Raw genomic sequence first — 26,975 nt, forward strand, 5'->3', positions numbered from 1 at the left:
TTAAATGCTAATTCCTAACTATATAAGGCCTGAAACCTATGGTTTTTTCAGTGAATTTGCAAGGTTTTTTTAAATGCTAATTCCTAACTTTATAAGGCCTGAAACCTATGGTTTATTCAGTGAATTTCAAAGGTTTTTTAAATGCTAATTCCTAACTATATAAGGCCTGAAACCTATGGTTTTTTCAGTGAATTTCAACGTTTTTTTAATGCTAATTCATAACTATATAAGACCTGAAAGCCCACCAGGAATCTCCAGTATGCACCAGGGGACTGCATTGCCGAGAGGTGTAATTAAGCCACGGCCCTTTTTACACCTCTCTGCAACGCAGCCCCCGTGCATGTTTGAAGAGGGGGAACTCATTCCCCCTGCATACTGGGGGCCCCTGGGGGCCAACTAGCCCACCTGGGACCTCCAGTATGCGCCATGGGGCTGCATTGCAGAGGTGTAATGAGGCTATGCCCCTTGTTACACCTCTCTGCAATGCAGCCGCCTGGCGCGTTTGCAGAGGGGGAACTAATTCCCCTTGCATAATGGGGGGCCCTGGGGGCCAACTAGCCCACCAGGAGCCTCCAGTATGCGCCAGATGGCTGCATTGCATAGAGGTGTAATGAGGCCACACCCTTTTTTACACCTCTCTGCAACGCAGCCCCCACGCATGTTTGAAGAGGGGGAACTAATTCCCCTTGCATTCTGGGTGTCCCTGGCAGCCATCTTGTGCCTTGTTCGAACCAAGGCACAAGAAAGCAGTGAAACAAAGGTGTGAAACTCGCAAAGGGGCCAAAGTAGAAACACCGTTACCCCCTAGGCCTGCTCAGGGGGTCCCACAAGGACCCCCAAGGCAAAATCTTTTTTTTTGTTTTTTAAAAAGTCGCGGGGTACAAAAAAACAATAAAAAAATATAAAACAACAATAAGAATAAAAAAACTGTTCTTTTCAGAACTACCTCCAATTTATATAAAAATGCTACATTTTAAAAAAACTCTGTCTTTCTTTTTTTCTCCAGGGTACGCGCACCGGTACGTGTACCGATACGTGTACCGGGGCGCGCACCCCCTCAAAAAAAAAATAATAATAATGAGTGTGTGTGTGAGTGGTGTGTGTGTGTGGGGTGTGGGTGTGGGGTGTGTGTGGGGGGTATGTGAGTGGGGTGTGTGTGTGTAAGATGTGTGGGTGTGTGTGGGGTGTGTGTGTGGGTGTGTGTGTGTGTGGGGGTGTGTGTGCGTGTGTGTGGGGGTGAGGAATGTGTGTGTGGGTGTGGGTGTGTGTGTGTGTGTGTGTGTGGTGTGTATGTGTGGGGTGTGTGTATGTGTGTGTGTGTGTGTGTGTGGGGTGTGTGTCAGAGGTGTGTGTGTGGGGGGGTGAGGTGTGTGTGGGTGGGTGTGTGTGGGGTGTGTGGGTGTAGGTGGGGGTGTATGGTGTGTGTGTGGGTGTGTGGGGTGTTTGGGTGTGGTTGGAGGTGTGGGTGTGTGAGGTATGTGTGGGGGGTGTGTGTGGGAGGGGTGGGTGTGGGGTGTGTGTATATGTGGGGGTATGTGTGTGGGGTGTGTGTGTGTATGAGTAAAATGGTCAGCTAACTATAACTGGTGTCAAACCTATGGTTTTCTCAGTGTATTTAATAGGTTTTTTAAATGCGAATTCCTAACTATAACTGGTGTGAAACTTATGGTTTTTTCAGAGAATTTCATAGGTTTTTTAAATGCTAATTCCTAACTATAACTGGTGTGAAACCTATGGTTTTTTCAGTGAATTTCAAAGGTTTTTTAAATGCTAATTCCTAACTATGTAAGGCCTGAAACCTTTGTTTTTTTCAGTGAACTCGCAAGGTTTTTTAAATGCTAATTCTATTAGCGGATAACATTTATATATGTTAATATCCGTATGGGACCACCTGAACAGCCCTAGGGGGGGTCAGAGTGTTTCTACAAGGCCCCCAAATCTTTTTTTTTTCTTGTAAAAAAATGAGGTACGCGTACCCTGACCAGGCCTAGGGGGTCAGGATGCTTCTACCCTGCCCCCTTTTTGAGTTCTACACGTTTGTTTTCCTGCTTTCCTGTGCCTCAGTCTACCGAGGCACAAGATGGCTGCCAACAGTTTCTGTTTTGGAGTGTTGACAGACATTGGCAGCCAATCAGAATGCAGCTCGCGCACTAGAGGTACGCTTACGGTACGCACACGTACGCGTACCGTAAGCGTACGGGTAAGCTCACGGGTAAGCTGCTATAGTTATATCATTTTTTTTAACCTAAATTACTCCAAATCCACTGGAGCACATATCTTGAGACATAGCAAAGGCACATCGGGCTACCAGTCCCTACAATTTTGCCAAGTTTGGTGAAAATCCATTCAGCCGTTCGAGCTAAAAGTGCGACCGACCGCCCTATGGAAATTAACATGGGGAAAACACGTTTTGGGACCCCCCTTTTATCTCGGCCCCCGCTTGACGAATCCCCCCCAAACTTTCAGGGAAGGACCGGAGCGCCGTGAGGCAAAGTTGCTGAAAACTTCAGGCAGATTCCTCAACCGGCGCCAAAGTTATTCACAATAGAATGTTGCGATTTCGCTATGGAAATCAATCCTAACTATATATACCTACTGGCTATCACCAGTAGGTAATATATATATATATATATATATATATACACATACACATATATATATATATATATATTACCTACTGGCGGTCGCCAGTAGGTATATATAGTTAGGATTTTTTCTCTATGGGTTTTTTGAAAATTCTATGTCTAATAACTTTGGCGTTTGTGGACGGAATTGGCTGAAATTTTCAGGAAAATGGCACATTTTGTTTCTGAGCAGCCCTTGAAAATTTGGGGGGGGTTCGTCCAGTGGGGGCCGAGAAAAAAGGGGGGTCCCAAAACGTGTTTTTAACATTGAGTTTTCCATAGGGCGGTTGGCCTCACTTTTAGCCCGAACGGCTGAATGGATTTGCACGAAACTTGGCAAAATTGTAGGGACTGGTAGCCCGATGTGCCTTTTGTAGGTCTCAATATATGTGCTCCAGTGGATTTTGAGAAATTAACGTTTAAAAAAAGATATATATCTGTAAGCGCGGACCAGGCAGCGCTCTGGTTCGCGGACTTTTCGCGCAACGGAGCTTTGTGAAGCGAAGCTGATTGGTTCTCCGCCGTCTGTCAACATTCCAAACAGTCCGTAGCGGCCGCCATCTTGTCTCTCGGTAGGATCGAGAGACAAGAGGAGGTCAAAACAAAGGGGGAAATAACTATAAGGGGGCATAGTAGATCCTCGCTGACCCCCTAGGTTTGATGTGGAGGTTTTAAAAGGGCCCCGCGGGGCAAAAAAAAATAATAAAAATAATAATTGAACGGCTGAATGGATTTGCACGAAACTTGGCAAAATATTAGGGACTGGTAGCCCGATGTGCCTTTGCTAGGTCTCAATATATGTGCTCCAGTGGATTTTGAGAAATTAACGTTCAAAAAAAGATATATATCTGTAACAGCGCTCCGCTTCGCGTAACGGAGGTTTGCGAAGCTGATTGGTCATTCTGTCACTGGGCTATAGTTGGGCTACATCTTGCTGATATTTGGGCTACATTTGTTTTTTTGTGTGTCTGGCGGCCATCTTTGGGCTACATTGGGCTACATTGGGCTTCATTGGGCTACATTCGGCTAATTAGCAAATAGCTCATCGCAAACTAGGAATGGTAAAGAATCGCTATTTATTCCTTAAAGTTCGCTATTTAGGAAATGCAAATAACTTTGATGATACATATGGCGGTTCATCTCTAACAAGATAAGAAGCATAGGGATACATTTATGATGACTGGCGCATCACCAGGGATGTGTTAGTCATTCTGTGCCGCTGTTCCGTCACCTATGGTGTGCTGCATTTACAATGCGGCGCATCATGGGGCAAAAACAGCACAGATGCGTGATGTATCTGTGCCGTAAAGGTGGCGCATTGCTGGAGTTGTATCGCAAGTGTGATGAAGCTCCAGCAAGGGTCGGGGGTGCCCCAGTCGCAGGGTTTCTGTTCTCACACAGAACTGTGGACAGAGGATTGGAACCTCGGCGAATGCATTGCTGGAGTTGTATCGCAAGTGTGATGAAGCTCCAGCAAGGGTCGGGGGTGCCCCTGTCGCAGGGTTTCTGTTCTCACACAGAACTGTGGACAGAGGATTGGAACCTCGGCGAATTAGGGTGTCCCAAAACTCACGTTAGTAATCAAAAACTATTTAGCAAGCTAGGTACAGTGTCACATTGGATATAACAAACTCTCAATGTTTAGACAATCCAGAATATGAACTTATAGTACCTCAGGATACGTGGAACTCATGAACAGTCGGTCGTTATAGATTTCTTAGAAACCAGAACATGGAGTTAAGAAGAACAGATGTGTATTTGAAATGTTTATTTACTAATGCCGTCTTCTCAGGCGTAGTACCTTAGATAATAAAAGTACACATATTATCAGTAGCAAAATTACCAGCATAGTTACTAGTACATAAAAAGTGAATGGTGATAGTATGTTAACATGCTGTAAATGAATAAGAGTTAGCAACACTTATAAGCAGCCGCGGGCCGTGGAGGGAGTTACGGTGAGGCAGGGAGGCGGGGAGGGGGAGAAGCAGGGTGGAGAATACAAGTACACATATTATCAGTAGCAAAATTACTAGCATAGTTACTAGTACATAAAAAGCGAATGGTGACAGTATGTTAACATGCTGTAAATGAATAAGAGTTAGCAACACTTATAAGCAGCCGCGGGCCGTGGAGGGAGTTACGGTGGGGCAGGGAGGCGGGGAGGGGGAGGGGCAAGGTAGAGAGGGCTCCACCCTGCTTCTCCCCCTCCCCGCCTCCCTGCCCCATCGTAACTCCCTCCACGGCCCGCGGCTGCTTATATCTCACCCTCCCTAATACACATATTATATTATTTGCTAAGAAGGTCTCTTTGTGTTGGTTTAGGGCGTGCCCATACTTTAGTGTCTTAGATTTGAAGGAATCACATCAGCATACACCAGCTCTCTCTTCATGTGAACCGCATCAACTGTTGTGTATGTGTGTTCGGCAAAGCAATATAAAACCCGCCTCATGCCCAGAATTGGCAGAAGTTGCACTTATGTTATGAGTATGAAGTCGTGGAGATCAGACCTCATAACAATTCTGTATCGTGTTGTTCTTGAAACTTTAGCACTCGCTGTACAGATATAGTTTAACAAGTAAAGCAGATAGTAGACCAATAACATATTATTCTCATGTAAACCACGATGAACTACTAGGTGGAAAGCTAAAGCAACAACTAAGTGTCGTGTGCAGAAGTTGCAAAAAAGGAAAAATGGCGTTTAAACCGGTAATGAGCCCATGCTAACTTAACACGGTGTAAAGATATCCAGGACCTAGATGACACCTCCTCATGATCCGGAAACGAACTGAATAAGATAATAGAAGTGCCATCTCATGAGAGCAGATTGCAAGTTTATATGTGGACGGTCCGCAAGGTAAAGCATTAAAAACTAGGAAAATTCAATGCTAAAGAAAAATAAAACAGCCAAGTACTTTATCGAGTCTTAAGCCAATAGGCAAGGTAAATAATAAAAACTTGACAAATAAGTCAATGAATTGTCAATGAAATGCTAGTACTCAGCATATCAAACATGAAAAAGGTCTATGACATAACTGTGTATGCAAAATAAGCTGCAACAGCCTCCAATAGGAAGTCACCGTCTTCATCCGAAAACAGTTCAGCCATCCAATTTAAAAGCGGAAAAGAACATACGTGCTCTCCCAGCACCGGATCCTCTATCACCATCAGAGGACAGCTCGGTGGGTTTTCAAGAAAGCTCTGTTCCAAGAAAGACTGTGCTGCCGCCAGTAAATTCCAGGGACCAAGTAGTCCATGCATCAATGCCACAGCCATAATCCTTTCGCCAGGACAAATCAACTCGTGAGTAATGATAGGAGTCATCAGCTGATTAAAGTCGACGTCAGGAGAAACCGGTCCGCAGAGACACAAATCAATGGCCCAATCGAAATCACAGGTCAGGCAGTGAAATACAGGCTGGACACAGGTGAGGTAGGAGAACCGAAAAGATAATCCATATGCCGTGCTTAATATCGCCAACGGCATTGTGCCATAATATTCTAGCATGCGATTGCGGAACAGTGTCAGCAGCTGCAGGGTCGGAGGTTGCATAGGAGGGACATCCATATTTAAAAATGTAAAAAAGCACAAGAGCGTCCGCTGGTAATGCAAGTAAAAATGCCAATCCACGAACCAGAGTGCAGAAAATACAATGAAAGGGAGCAGGGATGACTCCAAAGATTTTCTCAAATGAAGTCACGAGACCACTGGTAACAACTTTAAAAAAGTGTGCCAGGGATTTTGTGGAGGATGCGTTAAAGATAGTCGGAAACATGTTGCTGAAATTGAAAGGCAAACCTGTGTACGGGTGTTCGCTATGTGAAGTACGAAAGTTTCACGGGCCGAACTCAAGGCCACCTCTCTCTGAGACAAAAGAGCTCTTATTCTTGCCATGCCGTTGAAACGTGTCCCAAGGTTGGTATTTGTGGCCAGATTGAAAACTCCCTATGTTCATGTGTGGGAGGAAATAGAACATTTCTGCAGCAAATAACCCGTTCACTTACTGTTACGATAAAAGGAATACTTTTAATTAACTCAGAACAATCTTCATTATTGAGCATCAAATAACTACCATTTTCCAACAACTTGAACGTGGGGATGATAGCAGGAACTGGCGTGCCTTGCAACACGCAAGCCATATTTGGTCGGTGTTTGTTGCATGAATCGTGTAACTGTATGTGCCTACACATTAGTGAATGATCTGGCGTCTCAGTGCATTCCTCTCCATTCAGATAAACTTCTTGATCATCTTTGAAACATCTGTATGTGTATGGAAGCGACCAGACCTCATGAACAAAAGCACTACCTAAAGGTTCATAACGACCTATTGGTATATATTTCATACAATTTGAAAACTTATATAAAGCAAAAGGCAGCGTTATTAAACCGTGGATAAGGCATGTTGCCAAAAAACCCGCAATCCTCTGCTGATGATGTCACTGAGCATGTCATGAATGATGTAATATGTGACATCATCAGCAGTGGATTATGGGTAATGGTATCTCTAGTTTACTCCCCTATAGCTGTCTTTCTTTTAACATAAGTGTGTGTTTCCTTCCCTTATACTTACTGTTTTTGGTTCGCTTCCAGTTCGCGTACCAGCGAGCGAACTAGGAAGCGAACTAAGAGAAATAGAGGTTGGCACAGTTCCAAATATTGTACCAATTTTTTAATAACGGGGAGGTAGTTCTGAAAAGAACTTTTTTTTTTATTTTTCTGAACATTTTTTTACTGTTTTTGAATTTTTCGGAACAGTTTTATATTTTTTTGGGTTTTTCTTGGAGGGGGCAATGAAAACGATTCATTGTAAAGGGCTCAACAGGAGCAACAAAACAAAAAAAAGAAGTATTTATTATTTTGGGCGTTTCGGACAAACTTGCATATGATAGTCAATAGCTCTGTTGATCAGAGTGATGCTTCTTTCTCCGTAGGAAATGAATCCATCGCAAAATACGCAGGTGTGTTTTACTTCACCAAATCTCATTTGTATATTTGGCACCATCTCCCTGCCCTCTGGTCCCGTTACTTCCGGTACAACAGATCTTCTGGCCATAATAGGGAGATTATCTAGGTCGTTCCGAAACTGTGCAGCACTGTAGTTGTTAGGATGCCACCTAGTCATATGGCGATGCATTGTGTAGTTTCCGAAACTGTATTTTTTGTCGGTCCCTCTGGACAGTCTATCTTGACAAATAAGGCAAGTTACGTATCTTGCATTTACTTTTTTCTGACCTTTGGGAATTTTAAAAAATTGCCAAATGAAGTTTTCTTTCCGGTGAGACGTCTTGGGCTGCTCAGGCAAAAACTGCCTCTCTTCGTGCTCGTCCTCCTGTTCCTCTTCTTCTTCTTCTTGTTGAATTACAACTTGAGCAGGTGGTCCACTCTTCCTTGGATGTGGTGGAGGTGGTGGGGAAGCACCAGCTGAAGCTACTAAAGAAGCCATTGCTCAGTGATCACAAAGGGTCTTTCTCTCACAATGATGAAAGTCAGAGTGAGGAAAGAAGGAGGGATTTTCATCATTTGGGAAAAACAAGAGTTCTCAACCAATCAAAAGTGTTCATTTTAGATTATATGACCTAGTCTTACATCATTAGGAAACCAAAAGTGAAATGAACCAATGAAAAGTGTTATTACCAAGTCACATGACTTGCTGTGTTTACGTTAAGCGCTTTGCAGGGCCTCCCGGTTTGCTTCCAGAAACCTGCGCTTTGCGACTCGCTTCGCGTACCAGTTCGCTAACGTAGCACGTCATATGACGTATCACGCGACAACGTGAAACGTCATGCGGACGGGAGGCGTCACGATGTTGTTTTCTAACGCGGCACTTGCGGTAAAGAAACGTTTACCGGCTCGCGGTCTATTTCGCGGCATCAAGGTCAGCTAACGGGAAGCTTCCCGATTCGCGAAGCGGGAACGAAGAAAAAAAAATATAAAAAAAAAAAATTATTCATAAACATATAAAATATATTTTTGGATTTAAAGAAGAATACATTTTACAGCTACAGATATTAGCTGTTAAAAAACCAATGAAATTCACAGAAAAAACCATAGGTTATAGACCATATATAGTTAGGAATTAGCATTTACAAAACCTTGAAAATTCACTGAAAAAACCATAGGTTATAGACCATATATAGTTAGGAATTAGCATTTAGAAAACCTTATTTTACTCACACAAAACCATTGAAATTCCATATATAGTTAGTTGCACTAACTATATATCGCGCACCCGCAATCCACTGCTGATGATGTCACATATTACATCATTCATGACATGGTCAGTGACATCACTGATGACATCACTGATGACATCTCAAATGACATCACTGATGACAACATCCAGTGACTGTATGTTTCTGTAAAGTTAAAATATGTCTTAGATATTGAAGAATGAGTGGATGTATAAGTGTCTGGATGAAGGATTTAGTAGGTGCGTGACTGACTGTATGAGTGAGTGATTAAATGTGTCTCACTGAATGCATGGGTTAGTGACTAAACTGTCTTAATTTGTGCATCATTATGTCTGTTGTGATGTAAACTGCTGCATGTGTTGATCATTAGCTATACGAGAGGCTATATGTGTTATTAATTGGTTGCCCAAGTATTTCTATGGGAGATTGAGTTTGTGTGGGGGTGGCTGGGAGGTGTGTGACTCTGTGCATAGATGTGTGAGCAGTTGATTCACTAGGTGTATGAGTTCAAGAGTGCATGTGGAAAAAGCTACATGGGCGGTTGACTGTGTGCATGAGTGTATTGATGAGTGAATGGATATCTCAATGCTACATGTCATAGTAAGTACATATGTAAAACACAGTACATGTGAGAGTTGGCATATATAAATAACTGTGCATGAGAGCCACTGAATGTGTGAGTGGCTGTATGGATCATTGTGAACTTGTATCAGGGATTGTATAAGAGAGTAAATATGTGTTAGTATATGTTTGAATAAGTAAGGTGTGTATAACTGTATAGTTGAGGAAATGGAGGTGAGATTGTTTCTTTGCATGACTGACTAGGTGTGTGAGTAACTCCATGGATGAGTGACAGTGTGTGAGTGTCTGTATACACTGAGTGTATCTAAGGTTATATTAGAGTCTGAAGAGGTTTATCGTATTAGCACAAGAATGATGTCAAATGAGATGTCATCAGTGATGTCATTTGAGATGTCATCAGTGATGTCATCAGTGATGTCACTGACCATGTCATGAATGATGTAATATGTGACATCATCAGCAGTGGATTGCGGGTGCGCGATATATAGTTAGTGCAACTAACTATATATGGAATTTCAATGGTTTTGTGTGAGTAAAATAAGGTTTTCTAAATGCTAATTCCTAACTATATATGGTCTATAACCTATGGTTTTTTCAGTGAATATATATATATATATATATATATATATATATATATATATATATATATATATATATATATATATATATATATATATTTATATGTATTTTTATCTAACCATTGTGAATTTTCATGATTCTTTTCATTATATGGCACTATGTCGTTATTTCTTTGGATGGTTCTTTTTATTTATTGTTTTTAGAATGTAATAGGAGGATCAATTACATTTATGTATAAAAGTGAACATTGTTTAACAATGCATTTAGCATTCTCCTATAATTCATTTTAATTTCTATGTTTATAATTTCATGGATTTGCGTGATCACATTCTATTCATATGTACTGCGTATTGTTTTTACAAATATTAGTCTGGCTTTTATTATTTCTGAAACTTGCATTTCAGTTAGTCTTTTCACTATTTCCATGATGTAATGCAGAGAAGGCGTATACACTTTTTTGTATTGTCCCACCTTTATTGTTACTATATAGGTCTCTCAATGTTTTGGGCGCGCTAATTGAACAAGCTCCCTGGTGGAGCGAAACGCGTCATCTTTTATGGAATAAACCGTCTTCCTGCAAACTCATTTGAGTAGTGATTGTTTTTTGGCTATATTCCGCTGCATCGTTTGAGACTTTTGAGGTCCAGACCTATCAAGTTCCCCCGTCACCTGACGGAACAAGGACTGCTTTTCCCATATGTATATATGTATATATATATATATATATATATATATATATATATATATATATATATATATGTCGAAAGGCACTCTCCTCTGCATGTCCTTTCTTTATTTAGCTTTCAGTGTGCCTCACAGGTGGGTTTAACTTAGTGTTGTATGCTGAGATCAGTAGTGCACTTTCATGAATTCCTTTACCATCTAGTAGGTTTCTGGGCTGTAGCATACTCTTTAGTAAATTTCAAAACCCTCCAGTGGGCCCCCGAAATGAAAAGGTTTGATCAATTTTTCCTTTCCTGCTGTTCCTCTAATGAAGACTCAAAGCAATTCCATGCCCTTGTGGCCCATTGGCGAATATAGCTGTTTACATCTAATGTATGATGTTACATTGCAAACATTTACAATGCATTCCTTTACAACGCAATTTTTACATCGCAACATCCTTTACAACACATGTTTTTACATCGCATGCCATCACAACGGTGTTTTAGGAACTACATTAACATCACATTCCATTACAATGTATACCATTACAACAAGGCATATTACTTTTAGGGCCACAATAGGGTAGAGTTGGATAGTGTAGGGGTAAATTTTACTATTCACACTCCAGTGAGTGCAACAATAGAGTAAGTGTTGGATAGTGTAGAGGAAAAAATTACTATTCCCACTCCCGTGAGTGCAACAGTAGGGTAAGTGTTGGATAGTGTAGGGGTAAAAATTACTATTCCCACTCCAGTGAGTGCAACAGTAGGGTAAGTTTTGGATAGGGGTGGGGTAAAAAAGACTATTCCCGATTACTTAACTTATATTGCGTTGTAATGACATGCATTGTAGTGACATGTGTTGAAATGACCTGCATAGTAGTGACATGCGATATGATGGATGTGTTGTAATGGCATGTAATGTAAAGGATGTTGCATTGTAATAACTGCATTGTAAAGGTAGTGCAATTTAATGACTGCATTGTAAAGGTTGTTTCCCTTTACATCGCATTTGTTTACAACACATGCAACTACAACATGGTTGTTACAACGACAGCGTTGTTACATCGCAACACTATCGCAACACAAGTTGTTACAAAAACTTGCTGTAGGGGGTGCGCTGGGCTTAGGAATAATATAATTTACCATTCCAACTCCAGTGTGTGCAACAGTAGGGAAGGTGTTGGAGTAGTAAATTATACTATTCCTTAGTTTAGAGAGCCTCCTAGAGCAAGTCATTTTAATGGTTCTGCGATGAAACAACGCAGTTGTTGTAACAACCACGTTGTAATTGCATGTATTGTAACGCATGTGATGTGATGGCTGTTTTCCCCCACTGACCTCTAGGGGTGGTTCAGTCTTCCCATCTGGGCTGCCTTCATGAATCAATCACAAAAATATGCATATAAATATAATGTACATGAATATATAACTTCCACCTAAGATGCCATTGCTTGAATCTTTGACCTCATTGACAAAACAAAATTTCTGAATGTTTTTCAGGAGCTGAGATTCCTCCTTCCGAGTGAAACAAAGCAAAGGCATGGGTTCCACTCAACTCTTTTCCTTTCTTCTTACTGTGATCGCAGGTTAGTGACTTGATATCTCACAAATTTGCATAATTACACTATAGAGGTTCCCCAGAGGGATTAAATACCAGGTAGTTAATCATGTTAGATGGACAAGCGAGATGAACAGTCCACCCCTATGCATCATGGACCATCGCATAGCCCACTCATTCTACCTATCTGTACTCTTTTGTAGCCACCATAAATTGCGTTCCCACATTTGTTTATGGTTAAATGATTTATTTAAAAAATGAAAAGAATTTGGTTGAATACAGGGAGCTGAGAAATTGTCAGTGGTAAATGCACTGGTTACATTTACAAAAAAAAAATGGGCTTATTTTTGAGAGTGTTGTGTCATGTTTGCAACATGCAATGTTACATGTGTTACGCAAACCTTTCAGTCACATTTTTGGAACGACTCAAAGCCACTTTGCATGGCTTTGAGTTGCTTCAAAAATCTGGGGTAATGCACTGCTGCATACATTGCTGTGTTAGGTTATTATGCTGCATGGGCTTTGCATGGGTGTTTTCATGACACATTCGCATATTTACAAGAACTTGTAAACCTGGGATGTACCAAAATATTACACCTTCCCAGGGGAGACAATACAAGAAAACATATCTCTGTTTCTCCTAATCTAATTTGTACCTGTTTCTATGTGTGCTGAATTCTGCAGCACACATAGAAAGAAAAATCTGTCTCCCAGGATTGTTTTTGCACAGGAAGGTATTTCTTCCTTCATAAAAACAATTGCTCATTTAACACTGTCACCCTTGTACCATGATGCAAGGGTGCCTGCAGTAGCGCAAGTGTGGTAAAAGGGTGCAAGGGAAAGTACAAGATTTCTCCATATTGTCTTAAATAGGGGGCATTCCTGCTGTTTCCCTGTCACGCACTGCAGAGCAGCAAGGTGACTTGCTGCACTTCATCAAGAGGTCATCAATGAGCCCCTATATATTTAGAGATGTATTCCTTTGCTTGAATAAGTAGTACTCCTGGAAATTTGACACAAACAAACTTTTCCTGGTGTATTAAAGTGTAATTCATGTAATATATTCCCTGGGTTGGCATTTCGCCAGAGTATAATTGTACAGAGTTGATTTATACACTGGAGAAATCCAGACTGAAGCACAAATGCATATTTTCCCGTTTCATTTTTTTCTCTTGACTATCCTCCTCCTCTCCCTCTCTTTTGAGTTTGGAAATGATCTGGTCTCCCTCCCACCCTGGCAGGACAGTAACTCTAGCCCTTTCCAGACAATCTAGAAACACCCTTTTGCAGCACTCTGAAGAACAACATGCTAACAGTGCCTTCAAGAAGGTGTTGATGAGTTCTTATAACATAGTCCACTCATAACAAAAAGGTGAATGGAATAGGACCCTTTACATCGCATGCGTTTACAAAGTATGCAATTACAACGAGGTTGTTACGGAGACTGCGTTGTTTCATCGCAGTGCATTACAATGCAAGTTGATACGTCGACATGCAGGGGGTGCGCTGGAGTTAGGCATAGTATAATTTATTATTCCTACTCCAGTGTGCACAACTGTAGGGAAGTTGTTAGTATAGTAAATTATACTATTCCGTATGTAAGCGCACCCCCCACAGCAAGTCAAGGTAATGACTTGCATTGTAATGTACTGCGATGTAAAAACGCGGTTGTTGTAATCACCGCATTGTTATCACATGCATTGTAACACATGCAATGTAATGGCTGTTTCCTGGGTGCATGATGCCGATGTGACACCTCTTTACATAAACTGGATACTGAGTCCACTGTTAGCATTTGCTGGAGCTGCTATAATTCAGGTGACCTCCCACTCTATTGTCATCTATCCCGGGTACATGTTGATGATTGATCTATACATTTGCAGGTCCTTCATTTGCACCTCTATTACTCTGTGTTACCCAATTCATCTACATTCAGACTGTTAAGAATTAAATTGCAAAGTGCTTTGGTAGCATTATGTTTACCCTTGTTCAATTATCGAGTTTCCATTGCTGGTCTTGCAAGGAGAGGGGGCTCCTATATACTTTGAGACTGAACCATTTGCAACACAAGTCAACTTCCACTTGAAATAGGGCCAAAAATGCAAAATTACTTGAATAAGCTAAAAAACAAAAAAGGAAATGCAAGTGGCTGCATTCTAGGGCTCTTGCACCCCACTGGGGGGGACAAGGACTGGTCCCCCCCTCCGAATGACATCACACCCTTTCAGAGGGTGCGCCCTTAAATTTTAAGACCATTGTTCTCTATGTTGATCCACAGGCATTTTACTGTAATGTGCCTCTTTGCATGCTAATGTGGTTGGCGTTATATAAACATTCAAAATAAAAAGATAAATGTTTCAAATATTCCCAGTTTCCTACTATCCATTTTAGCAGACAGAGCAGGTACAAACATGGTTCACAATCTTAACACTTGAATAACATGTAGACCACACGTCCTCAATCCTTTCTGTCTCCTGTTCCCTTCAGCCCCACCAGTTTTGGGAATTGTTCTGCCCCACTGTCCACCTTTTATGTTCACTCAGTCTTGCACTTGACCTCTACACTTACCCAGAATGGGGATGTGCCTGCTAGAATGCCCACACAAAAATATGAATGTTCTGTCATGTGTTCAGTGCTTGGCACATTTTAGTTCTCCCTATGTTAAGCTAAGAGTGCATGACACAGGATGCAGTAACTTTGCGCATGTTACTATATAAACGCATTTGACTTTGTGCCGCATTATATTTTTACACAGTACCTGCTGTTGTTTTCGTGCTCAGTTCTTTCCTGGGATTTAGTCTGAACACAGCTGACAAGGTCAAACCACAATGTCTCTTGTTATTGTGTTCTGGTTAGCACTAGCACCTAGACACATACAGAAATGCAGATGTTGCTTAGGAGCATGTATGTGTTGTCTTATAGCTGTGCACAGTAATGTAACACTCAGAGAGAGGGAAATTTTTTCTGAGAGAAGATCACAACTGCATCTGAGATGTAGAACATCCGTCTGTGTATGCTAAGGTAAGAGGTTCTCTACTTATCCTAGAGATCTTTACTGTATAATCAGTTTGCTTCTGTAGAAGGGGAGGGGGATTAGGCTAATCTGCCTTATAATATGATAGGGCTATTCATAATATACAGTTTACTGACTATGCTGATGGTATTTTTGCTAGGGAGTTGTTTTCTTATTTTAGTACATAAACTGGATTCTTGAGCACAATAGTTTAAATAAAAGTTTCAAACTTCCTTCATAACTCTGTCATTTTTTGTTGTGGACCAGTACAAGTGTGTGAGTGAAAGGGGTTGTCCTGTAATCACGATCCCTAGAAGGGTCCGGAGTGTTGTGTTCTTGGGTTTTAATTATTTGTGTCTCTGAATATGAGTAGGAGGGCAAGTGAGACACAGTAGCTAATCGGACTCAGGCTCATGGTATTTAGGTTTCATGGTGGCTCAGTCCCTATCTACTAATGTTCTATGGTCTCAGGCATAGTTCTATCCTGAGAAAAAACCCTGCAACGGTGTGTCACCAATGTTTGGTCAGGTAAATATATCAGGGATCCTGAGTAGCGCTTGTGCTTGTCCAAAAAAACTTTGCACAGTTTTGCGGAAAAGTCTGTGGTGTAAGGGAATTATCCACCACAGTTTTTAAGGAATGCCTAGTTTTATTGGTTCTTCAAGCGTGACTATTAAAAGGTGTATAGCCCCTTTTGTGCTGCCTTTTTGAATACTTTGATCATTGGTTGTGGCCAACGCAACTGCGGCTTATTGCCACCTAGCAGTTACTCAATACTTACTTCAACATGAAGTCCCTAATGAGGGGACTCCTGCGGTTTTTGTGATTGAGGAGGATGCAGCATGCCACTTTGAAGTTTTTCATTTCTGGGTCACATCTCCCGCTGTTGACAATAATGATAATATATCTCATAATTATACTGCACCTATCGCACCAAATCTTTGTCCTTATGCACTTCTTGTAGTTCCTCTTACAATCTGGTAACACCAGACTTTGTTTAACGGCTTACTTCTCCACGTTCCTGGCATTGTTCACATGGGCCCCTTAGGTGTTTGTGGGGCCACTTGGCCTACTCTTGCAGGCTTTGTGCCCTACCAAAATTTAGCTGCATTAAATTTGGCAGAAACACATGCGTTGTATAACAAAGTAGTAGCTATTTTATATCGATGCTTAATACAATTTGTTTCCTGTACCATCCTGACTGGTCCTGCTAGAGCTGGATTACCTGTTCAACCACAACAAGCTCTGCGACTTGTTATTAGTCTGGTCATTGTACATTCAATTATGTGCAAATACCCAACAAAGCACGTGGACAATTCCTTTTAGATTGCGCAGAAAATTGATCAACTTGACTCTGTGTTTGCTTAGTGATCTGAATCTCCCTTTAAACAACTGCAACACTTGGGGACATTGCATCCATGTCCCAGTAAGTCACTTGCTGCAACAATGTCTTGTTTCCCCCTCCACACGTAATTGTGGATAGCTCACTGTGACCTTTCCTTCCAACTTTAAATGGCATAACAAGCTAAGCAGACACAAGTATTATTGTTTCAACAAGAGGTGGCTCTCATGTCTGCCTATGAGACCTTCAAGTTGCAGATGGATAGAACTACTCTTGAAATACAGTTTTGTTAAATAGAAATCTCCCCCTGAATTTCAAGGAATTCCACATCAAATATGTAATTCCTCTGATACTGCGTGTGTAGCTCACTTTTTTTTAAACATTTAGGCTCTTTCCAGGTGACTTATTTTTAGACAATTTTTGGAGTGATTCCCACTTTAATACAATCCATTATTTCCAGCTTGTTTGGTGGCTTCCCATTATTGTTGTTCCTTATTTGCAGCATTCTCATCCTGTTGCTGCTCTTCTACAATAGATGTTACTTCTGCGGCCGCCCAGGACATGCCATCGCTCCAGTACTGCCGTAAGCATATGCTTCAGCTCTTTGGCCTTATTCCACTGCAGGCATTGTATGTGGATTGTTGCCTTGCCTTTCGCTGTGCTTAATTCACATGCATACATCCTGTATTTCACTGCATCAGGCATACCTTTCATGGAGATATGTCTGGGTCTACAGGCACCAGTTGCCCTGGATCTCGAACTTATCAGGACTGTTCCTTGGGTTTGTGAACTCTACAAAATCTGAAGCTGGAGCACATAGCCAATGGGAGTTCCTGTGTATCACACAACGAATATTAGATCAAAGCTTCATTGAAGTCGATGCAGGTTGCCCAATGACAGAGTCTGCATTAGTTGGAGTTAAGGATCATGTCTGCTCTCTGGAACTACTGAACAGGGTCGTAGACCTGTCCATCTACATGGTGTTAGACACCATTATGGAGTCCTTTGCTAATTAAAAACTGGATTCCTCTGCCATGCAACTTGTGGATAGTTTTTATTTTCAAATCGTCTTTTTCCAACTCTGCTGAACAATGAATTGATAACAACAGATTTTAGTTTGTCTATCCTAACATTTCTGTCATCCCTTTAATTACTAACTTTCTAACCAAGGGGAGTTTGTCATGTGTCCCTTTTAGCCTAACTCTGTACGACACGGTCCATATTCGTTTTGCACACGTTGCTATATAAACACGTTTGACTTTGTGCCATATTGTATTTTCACACAGAACATGCTGTTGTTTTTGCATTCTGTTCTTTCCTGGGATTTACCTTGAATACAGCCGACAAGGTCAAACACCAATGTCCTTTGTTATTGTGTTCAGGCACAACACTTAGACACAACGCAGAAATGCAGCTGTTGTTTAGGAGCATGTACGCCTTGTCATATAGGTATGAACAATAATGTAACACTCAGAGAGAAAGTAATTTTTTCTGAGATAAGATCAAGGATATGATCGAGACCATTCACACTAGGCCCTCCACCACCCGCAGGCTACCACCTGCGCCTCATCCCTGGTGGCCAGTGGTAGGCCGTAGGTAGGTTTGTTCATCCTCTGCTTTATTGCTTTTATTGTAGTGCCTGTATTTTCATTGTTGTGTCTGTGACTGCTGTTGTCTGTCTTCCCCCACTGCCTGTATGTGGTCCGTGCCCCTTTGTCTTCCCTCTGTTCCCCTCGCTGTCCCCGTGCTCTCTCTGCCCAGTTTTCCCTTCTGTTCCCCTCGCAGCCCCGTGCCTCTCAGCCAGTTCTGCCCTCTGTTCCAATAGTTTTTCCCTCGTTTTTGTGCCTCTCTGCCCTCTGTTCCACATGTTTTTCCCTCGTTTTGTTGTGCTTTTCTGCCATCTGTGCAACTCGTTTTTCCCTAATTGTTTGTGCCTTTCTGCCCTCTGTTCCACTCGTTTTTCCCTCATTTTTGTGTCCTTCTGCCTTCTGTTCCACTCATTTTTTGTGCCCTTCTGCCCTCGGTGCCACTCGTTGTTCCCTCGTTTTTTGTGCCTTTCTGCCCTCTGTTCCATTAATTTTTCCTTCGTTTTTTTGTGCCTTTCTGCCCTCTGTTCCACTAGTTATTCCCGCCTTTCTGCCCTCTGTTCCACTCATTTTTCCCTTGTTTTTTGTGCCTTTCCGACCTCTGTTCCACTCGTTTTTTGTGCCTTTCTGCCATCTGTTCCACTTGTTTTTTTGTACCCTTCTGCCCTCTGTGCCACTCGTTTTTCCCTCATTTCTGTGACCCTTTTGCCTTCTGTTCCACTCATTTTTTGTGCCCTTTTGCCTTCTGTGCCACTCGTTTTACCCTCAATTGTTGTGCCCTTTTTCCCCCTGTTACCTTCGTTTTTCCTCTCCGCCCTCGCTGCTGCGTCCCCTGCGGCCCCGCCCCCTGACTGCCCATTGCCCATTCGCTGCCCTCGCCTCCCAGCTGCTCCTACCTCCCACCTCCCCATATATAACAGCCGCTGCACGGGTGCACCACTGGCGTACAGAGGACACGCACTTGTGATACTAGTGTCCTGTAAAATGCGTGTGTTAGAACCGGAAACTAGTGCATCCAGGGATTTGTCATTTTGCCAGCCCTAAACAGTGGCCTCGGTGGTGCTGGGGTCACCATTTTTTTTTTGTTTGGAGGTTTTTGTTAGGGCTCACCGGCAGAATTGTACTCTTTTGTAATCCTTTTTATTGGCGAATGCGGGCTGACCATTTCTTCAGGGGTCGGAAGTAGGCAATCTTTCTTTTTAGGTCCCATCTTGCTGAATTGCACCATGTAGTGATTTCATTGTCTAAACGGGCCATTCTTCCTAGTCTGCTCTGGTCTGGACTGATGAAGTGTAGTCTTAGCCAGGGGTGCGTTGAGGCTTGTAAAATGCAGGGGTGATCACTTCCCCTAATAGTGGTCAATACAAAATTGTTTTATTTTTTTATTGAGGCCACTGCTTGGACTGCTGCCGGTGCCTGCGACATGCTTCCAAATGTGTGAGCCGTCTACTGCTTTTCCTTTTACTGGCCCTGCTTTTTGGTGTGGACTCTGGATTTTGCTACTCCACTCAGCCACCCCAGTATGCCACCAAGCCGTCCCATTATACTACCACCCACCCCCCTCACAAATGCTTAGGGGCATGGAGAGGCTTGAGGCTAGCTGGCAACAGGAGGTGGGGGGTGGGAGCACATCATAGTCGGAAGGCAGAAGACCTAGAGGATGTGGCAGGGCAGCCAAGTGCAGTCTGAGGCAAGGAGCAGGAAAGAGGGCTGCTTTACACCAACATGCAAGCTGTACCCACCTTACACTGGTCACCTCCGCAACTCTACCCGCTACTGCTTTCAATGTCGTGTGCCGCCTTGCGCCATCAACGTACCTCTGAAGTTGCATTGTGGGTTCATAGCCCTAATGAAGGATAGTGCAAGATGACATAAAGCAGTCAGTCATGCTGAGCTCCCTCAGAACAGTTGTGTAAGGCACAGAACAGCCACAGGTAGCTGAGCCCCCTCTGCTGCTACTTTTTCAGGCTAGGTCTGCTGCCACAATGGATCCCAATAGTCTGGACCTGGTCCTAATTCTGGTCGTTTTGCTGGTTCTTCGCCTACAGTCCCCCCCACCAGCTGTGTCTTTTCCAGCAGCCTGTCTAGTGAGTAAGGCACACCAGTTGAACCGCAGGCTGCACCTGGACCTAGCCTCCGCAGTCCCCTTGGGGGTGCACACTCAGTGGGAGCCGAGTACGGCTCCTGCACTAGCGGCAAACGCAGCAATCGCAGAAACTGCAGCGGACACGGTGAAGATAATTGCAGATTCACGGGGCCGGCTCTGTGTTGACTTGAGGAGCATCTTGTGCTTAGAGCTACTCTCCCTGACCCGGACTCTGTCAGACGCCCGGCCACAGCTCGGCGCTCCGAGGTGCTCCTCTCTGCTGCTGCCGCTCTCTACCTCAGCTTCTGCGGCTCTCACCATGCAGGAGCAATTTTACTGCTAAATGCATGATTGTCTTCTGTTTAGATGAGTCTTCCGCATGCAAGGATTTTACACAATGTGTAAACAGATCAAAAAAACTAAAATTAAGCAACATGCCCAATTTTTTCTTTTTTTTATGAGCATATCTGGGACTTCAAACACAGAACATTTCTTTTGCTTATGATAGATTTTTGTTTGCATGTTTTTTCAATTCAGTGTCTGTTTCCCCTGAGCCCCTACCAATGTTAGAGATAGTCCACATCCCTTCCTAACCACCATCCCAGATTTATCTGGTATACATTCCCAACCAATTACAGTGTGGAAATGGATATGCAAAATGTATATAAGGTAGAGTTGTCCATGTCAACTACATTTAGGGTTTGAAATGTCTTTGCCAAATATATGTGAAAACCCTCAACTACTTTGGTACAAATCAATGTTGTTGATCACTGACAAAAGTCACCATTGGTAATGAATTTCACCATAGTTTCACCATTTTAAAAATGAGCAAGTGGGTTTCCAAGTTCCGTTTTACATTTTGTAAACAGGGACTTGAATTTGTATTTGACAGTGATGAATATCAAAGCCATTGATCAGGCCCCTAGTTCTTGTTATTGGCCTGAAATGGTTCTCAGAGCCTTGTACTAATTCTCTTGGATTTAACACCCAAAGCCACTTTGCAAAGAATATACAGGGAATTTATACCAAATGACTCTTCCCTGGAACACAAAAATCTTCATATCACCTTTAGTACTCCTTCCAGGATACTTGCTCTAGCCCCTCTGTCTTATATATCAATATTTGCAGACATCCTCTACATTGACTTTGTGAATGCACAGGCATCACTCTTTCCTGGCCCTCCTGGCAGACTACAAGATGCTGATGACCTCAAAGCAATGTGTAAAGATTGGTGGAAGGTTAAGCAAGTGCTTTGGACAAACTCATTTTACCATTGTGCTATGATAACACGTTTCTGTTGGTGGTAATGTATGACAAGAATGTTTATGTATATGTGTCAATGCAGTAATACTTTCTGTTGTTTTGGTGATGCTGTGTGTATGTTGCAATGTGCTGTGTTGTACTGAGGCTGCTGAGTTTTAGAAAAGTTTTGACTGTTTGTACTCAGTTATTTCATTGTTAAGTTGTTGTGGGTATCATATAGTGTGATGTTGTCTTGTTTATTTTAGATAAGGATATAAATACTGTACTATTTCCAGCTTAGAGCACATGACTTTAAAAATCATCACCGTGTAAGTTAACACAATAGCCTTGTTCCAGCTACTCAAATTGTTATGAACGTTTCAGGCCAAATAAAGAGCATTGGTTATTTTATGTTATGCTAACTTATGTTATGTTATTCTACGTTATGTAATACAAATTTCTAGAGCACACTATCACCTCAGAGGGTTTCCTGGCACTGAGCTAGGTAAACTGAAAACTTAGATAGTGGGATACCTGAATTTCAGGGTTTTCAGCTCTTGTGGAATTCAAGGAGTGAGGTAGGTGTAGGCTCAATCACAGTATCTGGTTTTCCATACAAATTAAATGTCTGTACATAGGTTTCTGGCAAGTGGTGGTGACTGAAAAGTTTGTGAAAGTAGATGCGCTTGTTGAGGTATGAAGGGCAAGTGTTACAAAGTGCCATAAATGTATAAATGTGTGGATGAGAGTTTGAATTGTGCTTGCTTGTGTATGAGATGCATGTGGGGCTCATACGGGTGTAGTGTTGTGTGAGTGTGTCATGTGAGATTGAAAGGGATTCTAGCTAGATTTATGAATAGTCTGCAGACTTCAGGTGGGTTTTATGTTGTTCCCAGCATATGGGGTATTGCCTTGTCCAACTTGCTCATGACAAGGGTGTACTAGACGGTCTTCTGGGTGCTGACTGTGACACATGTGACAACCATCCTCAGCATCTTGAGAATGGAAGCTTGAGATGATGATCGCATTACCTAGGGTGATCAAACCAAGTTTGATGTTGAAAATGATCCTGAGTTTATGGGCATGGTTGATGAGTGTCATTCAGTCTTAGTTCTGATGGCCACCAAGTGGCATCTCATGGTTGAGTGATCTTCCCAAAGATCACAGATTCAGTCAGATTGTTTTTATCCAGTGGGCAATATCAGTCATGCAGGCATTAAACTTGATCTTGGTACTGGGAGTCTAGTCCATGAGAGAGAGTATGATATGTGTATTGTTGCCATAGCAAAGGACATTGATGTCCTGAGAACAGATGGTGCTGCCTCAAAGGATCATGTATGCAGGAGAAATCCTTGCAGAATGTTTTTGCAGGCATCAGAGGTGTACAGCATCATGCTGACCAACTGTGTTCTTCCAGTCAGGAAGGAGCAGATCCATGGCAGTGCGTGTCCTTGGATTTCAATAATGTCGGTGTTAGATGAAGATGCGGATGAGGTTGGAAACTGTGTCAAACAGTGTAGCAGATACCATCTCTTTAATCAGCATTCCCAAAGCTCACTTCATGTGGTACCACTCCCTGTCTCAGACAATGAATACAACACTAGAGTTAGGCCTGAGTATGACTGGAAACCTGGAATCAAGAATGGAAAAAGACAAGACAAAGAAGCAAGTATTCACAGTCTATGACTTCTTTCTCTTAAATATCACAATTTTGGATTCAAGTGAGAATATGCTTCCCAACATTTTTCTTGGATTGGAAGAGTGTGTAATGAGATGGTAGGAGACATTAAGAATTAGTATACAGAACGTGTGACAATCCTTGGTAAGGAGAGTACTTTGCAAGTGTATTGAATGTATTTTTTTGTCATTGGGTTTAAGCACCACATTTTTTAAAACAGGCTTTGGTTTAGAATTTGAGACTAAAGAGACACCCCCATGTGCCAATATTTTCATTTTTAAGAGATTACATGTAGATGGGGGAGGCTGCACTGTAGTTTTACCACTTTCCCTCCAAGGGTCATACCCACAAATATGATTTATTCGGACACAATTCATAGTTTGCATTTACTTATTTATCATCCTGCTTTTTGGGAATCTATATAGTGATAAGGGTAAGGGAATGAAACAAGTCTCCTGGCAACCAAAAAATAATGACGAAAACGTCTTTAAAAGAGTCACAGTTTCCTGAACTTGATGTATCTCAAGTTTTGCTGGAGTTGCTAACTGAACATAATACATGGATAAAGTGTAGTGATGATGAAGAGGAGTGTTTGTGAGGTGAAGGATGGTCGTAGTGCTCAAAGAATTTGCTGATAGATCACAAGATGTTGGTGTCGTTAGAACCATAAGATTTCCTCTGATTAGGACCCTGTGTCTTGTCATGAATTACAGTACTGTTTTCATCAGGGCAAAGATCATGTGATGTCACTTCCAGTAATGCAATAGTTACGTTTTTTAATGATTTTGAATTGGAAAAAAACTACTTTGAGAACTTACAAATTTGGGGTGAAGGATTGGCATTGGAAAGCAAGTGTATGAATCTGAATGTTAACTTCTACCTCTTTTTTAAAAAAAACTCTACCACAAGAAATTAGCAAAAAAGACAAATGTGATAGTTAACACACTCAGGCTTATTTAATTGTGGAAAATGTTAAAGTTGCATTTGGAAATAATTCAGCTGCTACAGAGACATGTGTGTCCCATGCAAGTTATGCAGTATGAATTGAATAAGATACCTCTGGTGTTTAATGCTGCTGCTCCTGGAATCAGTATACAGACTGAACACCAATTTGACTCGTCAAAAAATTGAATAGACAATTGGAGTCTTCCACAACAAACTACATTTAGTATAAAGGTCACAGATTTGCATTGTATACAGATAGCTTGGGAGGTTACTGGCTCCGTAAAAGAAATACTGGTGTGACACAAGTTCCACCAAATATTGATTTTTTGGGACTGGCATCTAGGAGCTACATTTGAATAGCAAATCATAACGTTAGAGCCTTCCTGTTTTGTCTCAATGTTTTGTTATTCCAGTGTTCCTAAAATGAATTCCTTTGGAGAGTTATAAAGACTTAATAGTACATTTGTAGCTGACATCCTTATAGGGCATCCATAACTTTCATGTAAAGCTTTGAAATTCAAAATATGCCTCCATTTCATCTGACAGTCATAATGTGCATTTATAACTGTTCATACCAAGCTTAGAAGACTTAAGACGTGCCCCAAAATCCCATTTTATCTCATGAAACGAGTAGCTGATTGTGTTTGCTTCCTGGCATAAAGATGTTAAAGGTATTAAAGCTCAATTGACCCCCCCAGCCAAGACTTATGGCCAGATGTATCAATTTCAGGAATATTGATTTCCTATTTGCGCTGTCCTCATGAATCTCAATTAGGCAATCAGAATTCCTTATTTATGAAGCCCTTTTGAGTTTCATTAGTGATTCCTAGTGGATTGCAAATAGACCTAGCTCATGCATATTAAAGGGGTAGATCGCAATTTGTGACCCATTAGGAATCACAACCATCATATGGATGGTGGCCTGCTAGGGTCAAAAGATAACCATATCTATGATTGGTTTTTAATAAAGCAATCTTTTTTTTTTTAAATGCATCCCATTTTTCTTACAGGGAAATGGCTGCATTTAAAAAAGAAATACATTAAAATGCCTGCTCTTAAAAAAATATATTTTTTTTAAATGCAGCCCATTTTCCTTAGAGGGACATTGGCTGCATTTAAAGAAGAAATACATTTAACTGCCTGATCTCAAAAATATATATTTTATCATTTTAAAGGAGTGCTCTGGGGACCCCTTCCTATTTGCAAATAGTTTACCAGCTCCTTGAAGGAGTTGATAAAACATGAATATTTTGCAGCCCTAAACATTATTACATCCCATTCAGATTAATTGTTTGGAAGGGAATCCTTAAACACGTCCCTTCCAAATACCGAATTGCACAAAACAAATTGTGATTCGGTAATGTGTCATTAAATCGTAATTTGTGTTTTGTACATATGTAAAAGCATGTATTCAAGCAGAAACAGCCTGATTGGCTGTTTCCAACTGCAAAAATGTTTTGTAGTTGTGGCCCTAAGACTCATATAAAAGGAGTGGTTCTGACCTCTTAGTAGAACCATTTATATAGGGCAAAGCTGGAACTGAAATCGAGAGACCTTCCCCATCTCTTGCAAGTTAATGCCCTGAATGCATAACACACAACGTACAGATCTGCTGAAAGTGCCCTGATGTCGGCACCAGGACAAATTTGGCATATTTCCCTGAGTAACCGGATCTTGCTTTGCAGTAGTTGCCAGATGCAAGATTCAGGAGGATAACCTGAACCAGGACCCCGGTCCCTGCTTGCAGGCAGGTCAACCCCCTGCTGCCGAACAGCTCCACCAGCTGACTGCCGCTCCTGCTCCTGTGCGCGTTCGTGCCCGCTGTCTGCCACTGATCACCTCCGTGACCGGGTTCGGACCTGTGCCCTTGTTCTGGTTCCTGCATGTGTCCTGTGTGCTGTTATCCCTTCTGTGCCTTTTCTTTTGCTCTTTCTCACTCTGTTCGCACCACCCTGCTCTCTGTTATCCCGCTCTTTTCCGCCGATTCCCCCTCCCCCCCCCTGCTCTCTGCTATACCGCTCTTTGCTGCTGATAGCCCTGAGGCCATGCCCCCTCACTGCCCCGCTCCTGCCTCCTAGCTGTTCCTCCCTCCCTTGACCCCTCATATGGCAGCCGCTGCATGGCGGCAAGCCCGTCTGCGCCCTGCCGTGCCTAGACCGCGCCCAGTGCCAGAACCGCTGGACCCCGTGCTTTCCACACCCCCAGACTGCGATACAATTCCAACACCCTACACGCTCTCAACACCGGCCAAGACCACCGCTGCTTCCAGGCTGCCCGGAAATGCACCCACGGACCCTTCGCCTGCCACACCTGCAACTTCACCTGCAACAGAACCACCAAACCTTGAAGGACCGGACCCAACCACCTCCATTGCATACTCCTCAACACCCGCTCCGCACGCAAACACGCCGTCGAGCTCTGGGACCTGTTCGACACCTTCGAACCAGACGTTGCCTTCCTGACCGAGACCTGGTGGAACGACTCCTCGGCACCCGACATCGCCATAGCCATCCCGGACGGCTACAAGATCTCCCACAGAGACCGCACCAACGGGATGGGAGGAGGAATAGCCATCATCCACAAGTCCACCCTCCAGGACCACACCCTCGCAGACGACCCCTCAATTCCACCGAACACCTTCACTTCCGGATCCCAACACCAACCTCAGAGGAACACTCATCTACAGACCCCCCAAACCCTGAGCCCTCTTCAGCGACTTAGTCGCCGACCTCCCCAGCACCTACGCACTCACCTCCATGGACTACATCCTCCTCGGGGACCTGAACTTCCACCTCGAGAACAACAACAACACCAACTACACTGCCCTGATTGACAACCTCACCAACCTCAGCCTCCGACAACTCGTCACCGAACCCACCCACG

At 42.5% G+C, this 26,975-nt stretch overlaps 1 protein-coding gene across 1 annotated transcript in view; it reads left to right on the plus strand.

Moving 5' to 3' along the window:
* The window catches only part of LOC144817799 (uncharacterized), a 107,660-nt gene that overhangs the window by 60,260 nt on the left and 20,425 nt on the right, over window positions 1-26,975 (plus strand). The window contains exon 2 of the mRNA XM_078674628.1: window positions 12,143-12,228. Coding sequence (XP_078530754.1) covers window positions 12,183-12,228 — 46 coding nt within the window. The 5' untranslated portion in view covers window positions 12,143-12,182. The remainder of the gene's footprint in view (window positions 1-12,142; window positions 12,229-26,975) is intronic.

This window comes from Lissotriton helveticus, chromosome 2_1 (genome assembly GCF_964261635.1).
Source record: "Lissotriton helveticus chromosome 2_1, aLisHel1.1, whole genome shotgun sequence".
Lineage (NCBI taxonomy): Eukaryota > Metazoa > Chordata > Amphibia > Caudata > Salamandridae > Lissotriton > Lissotriton helveticus.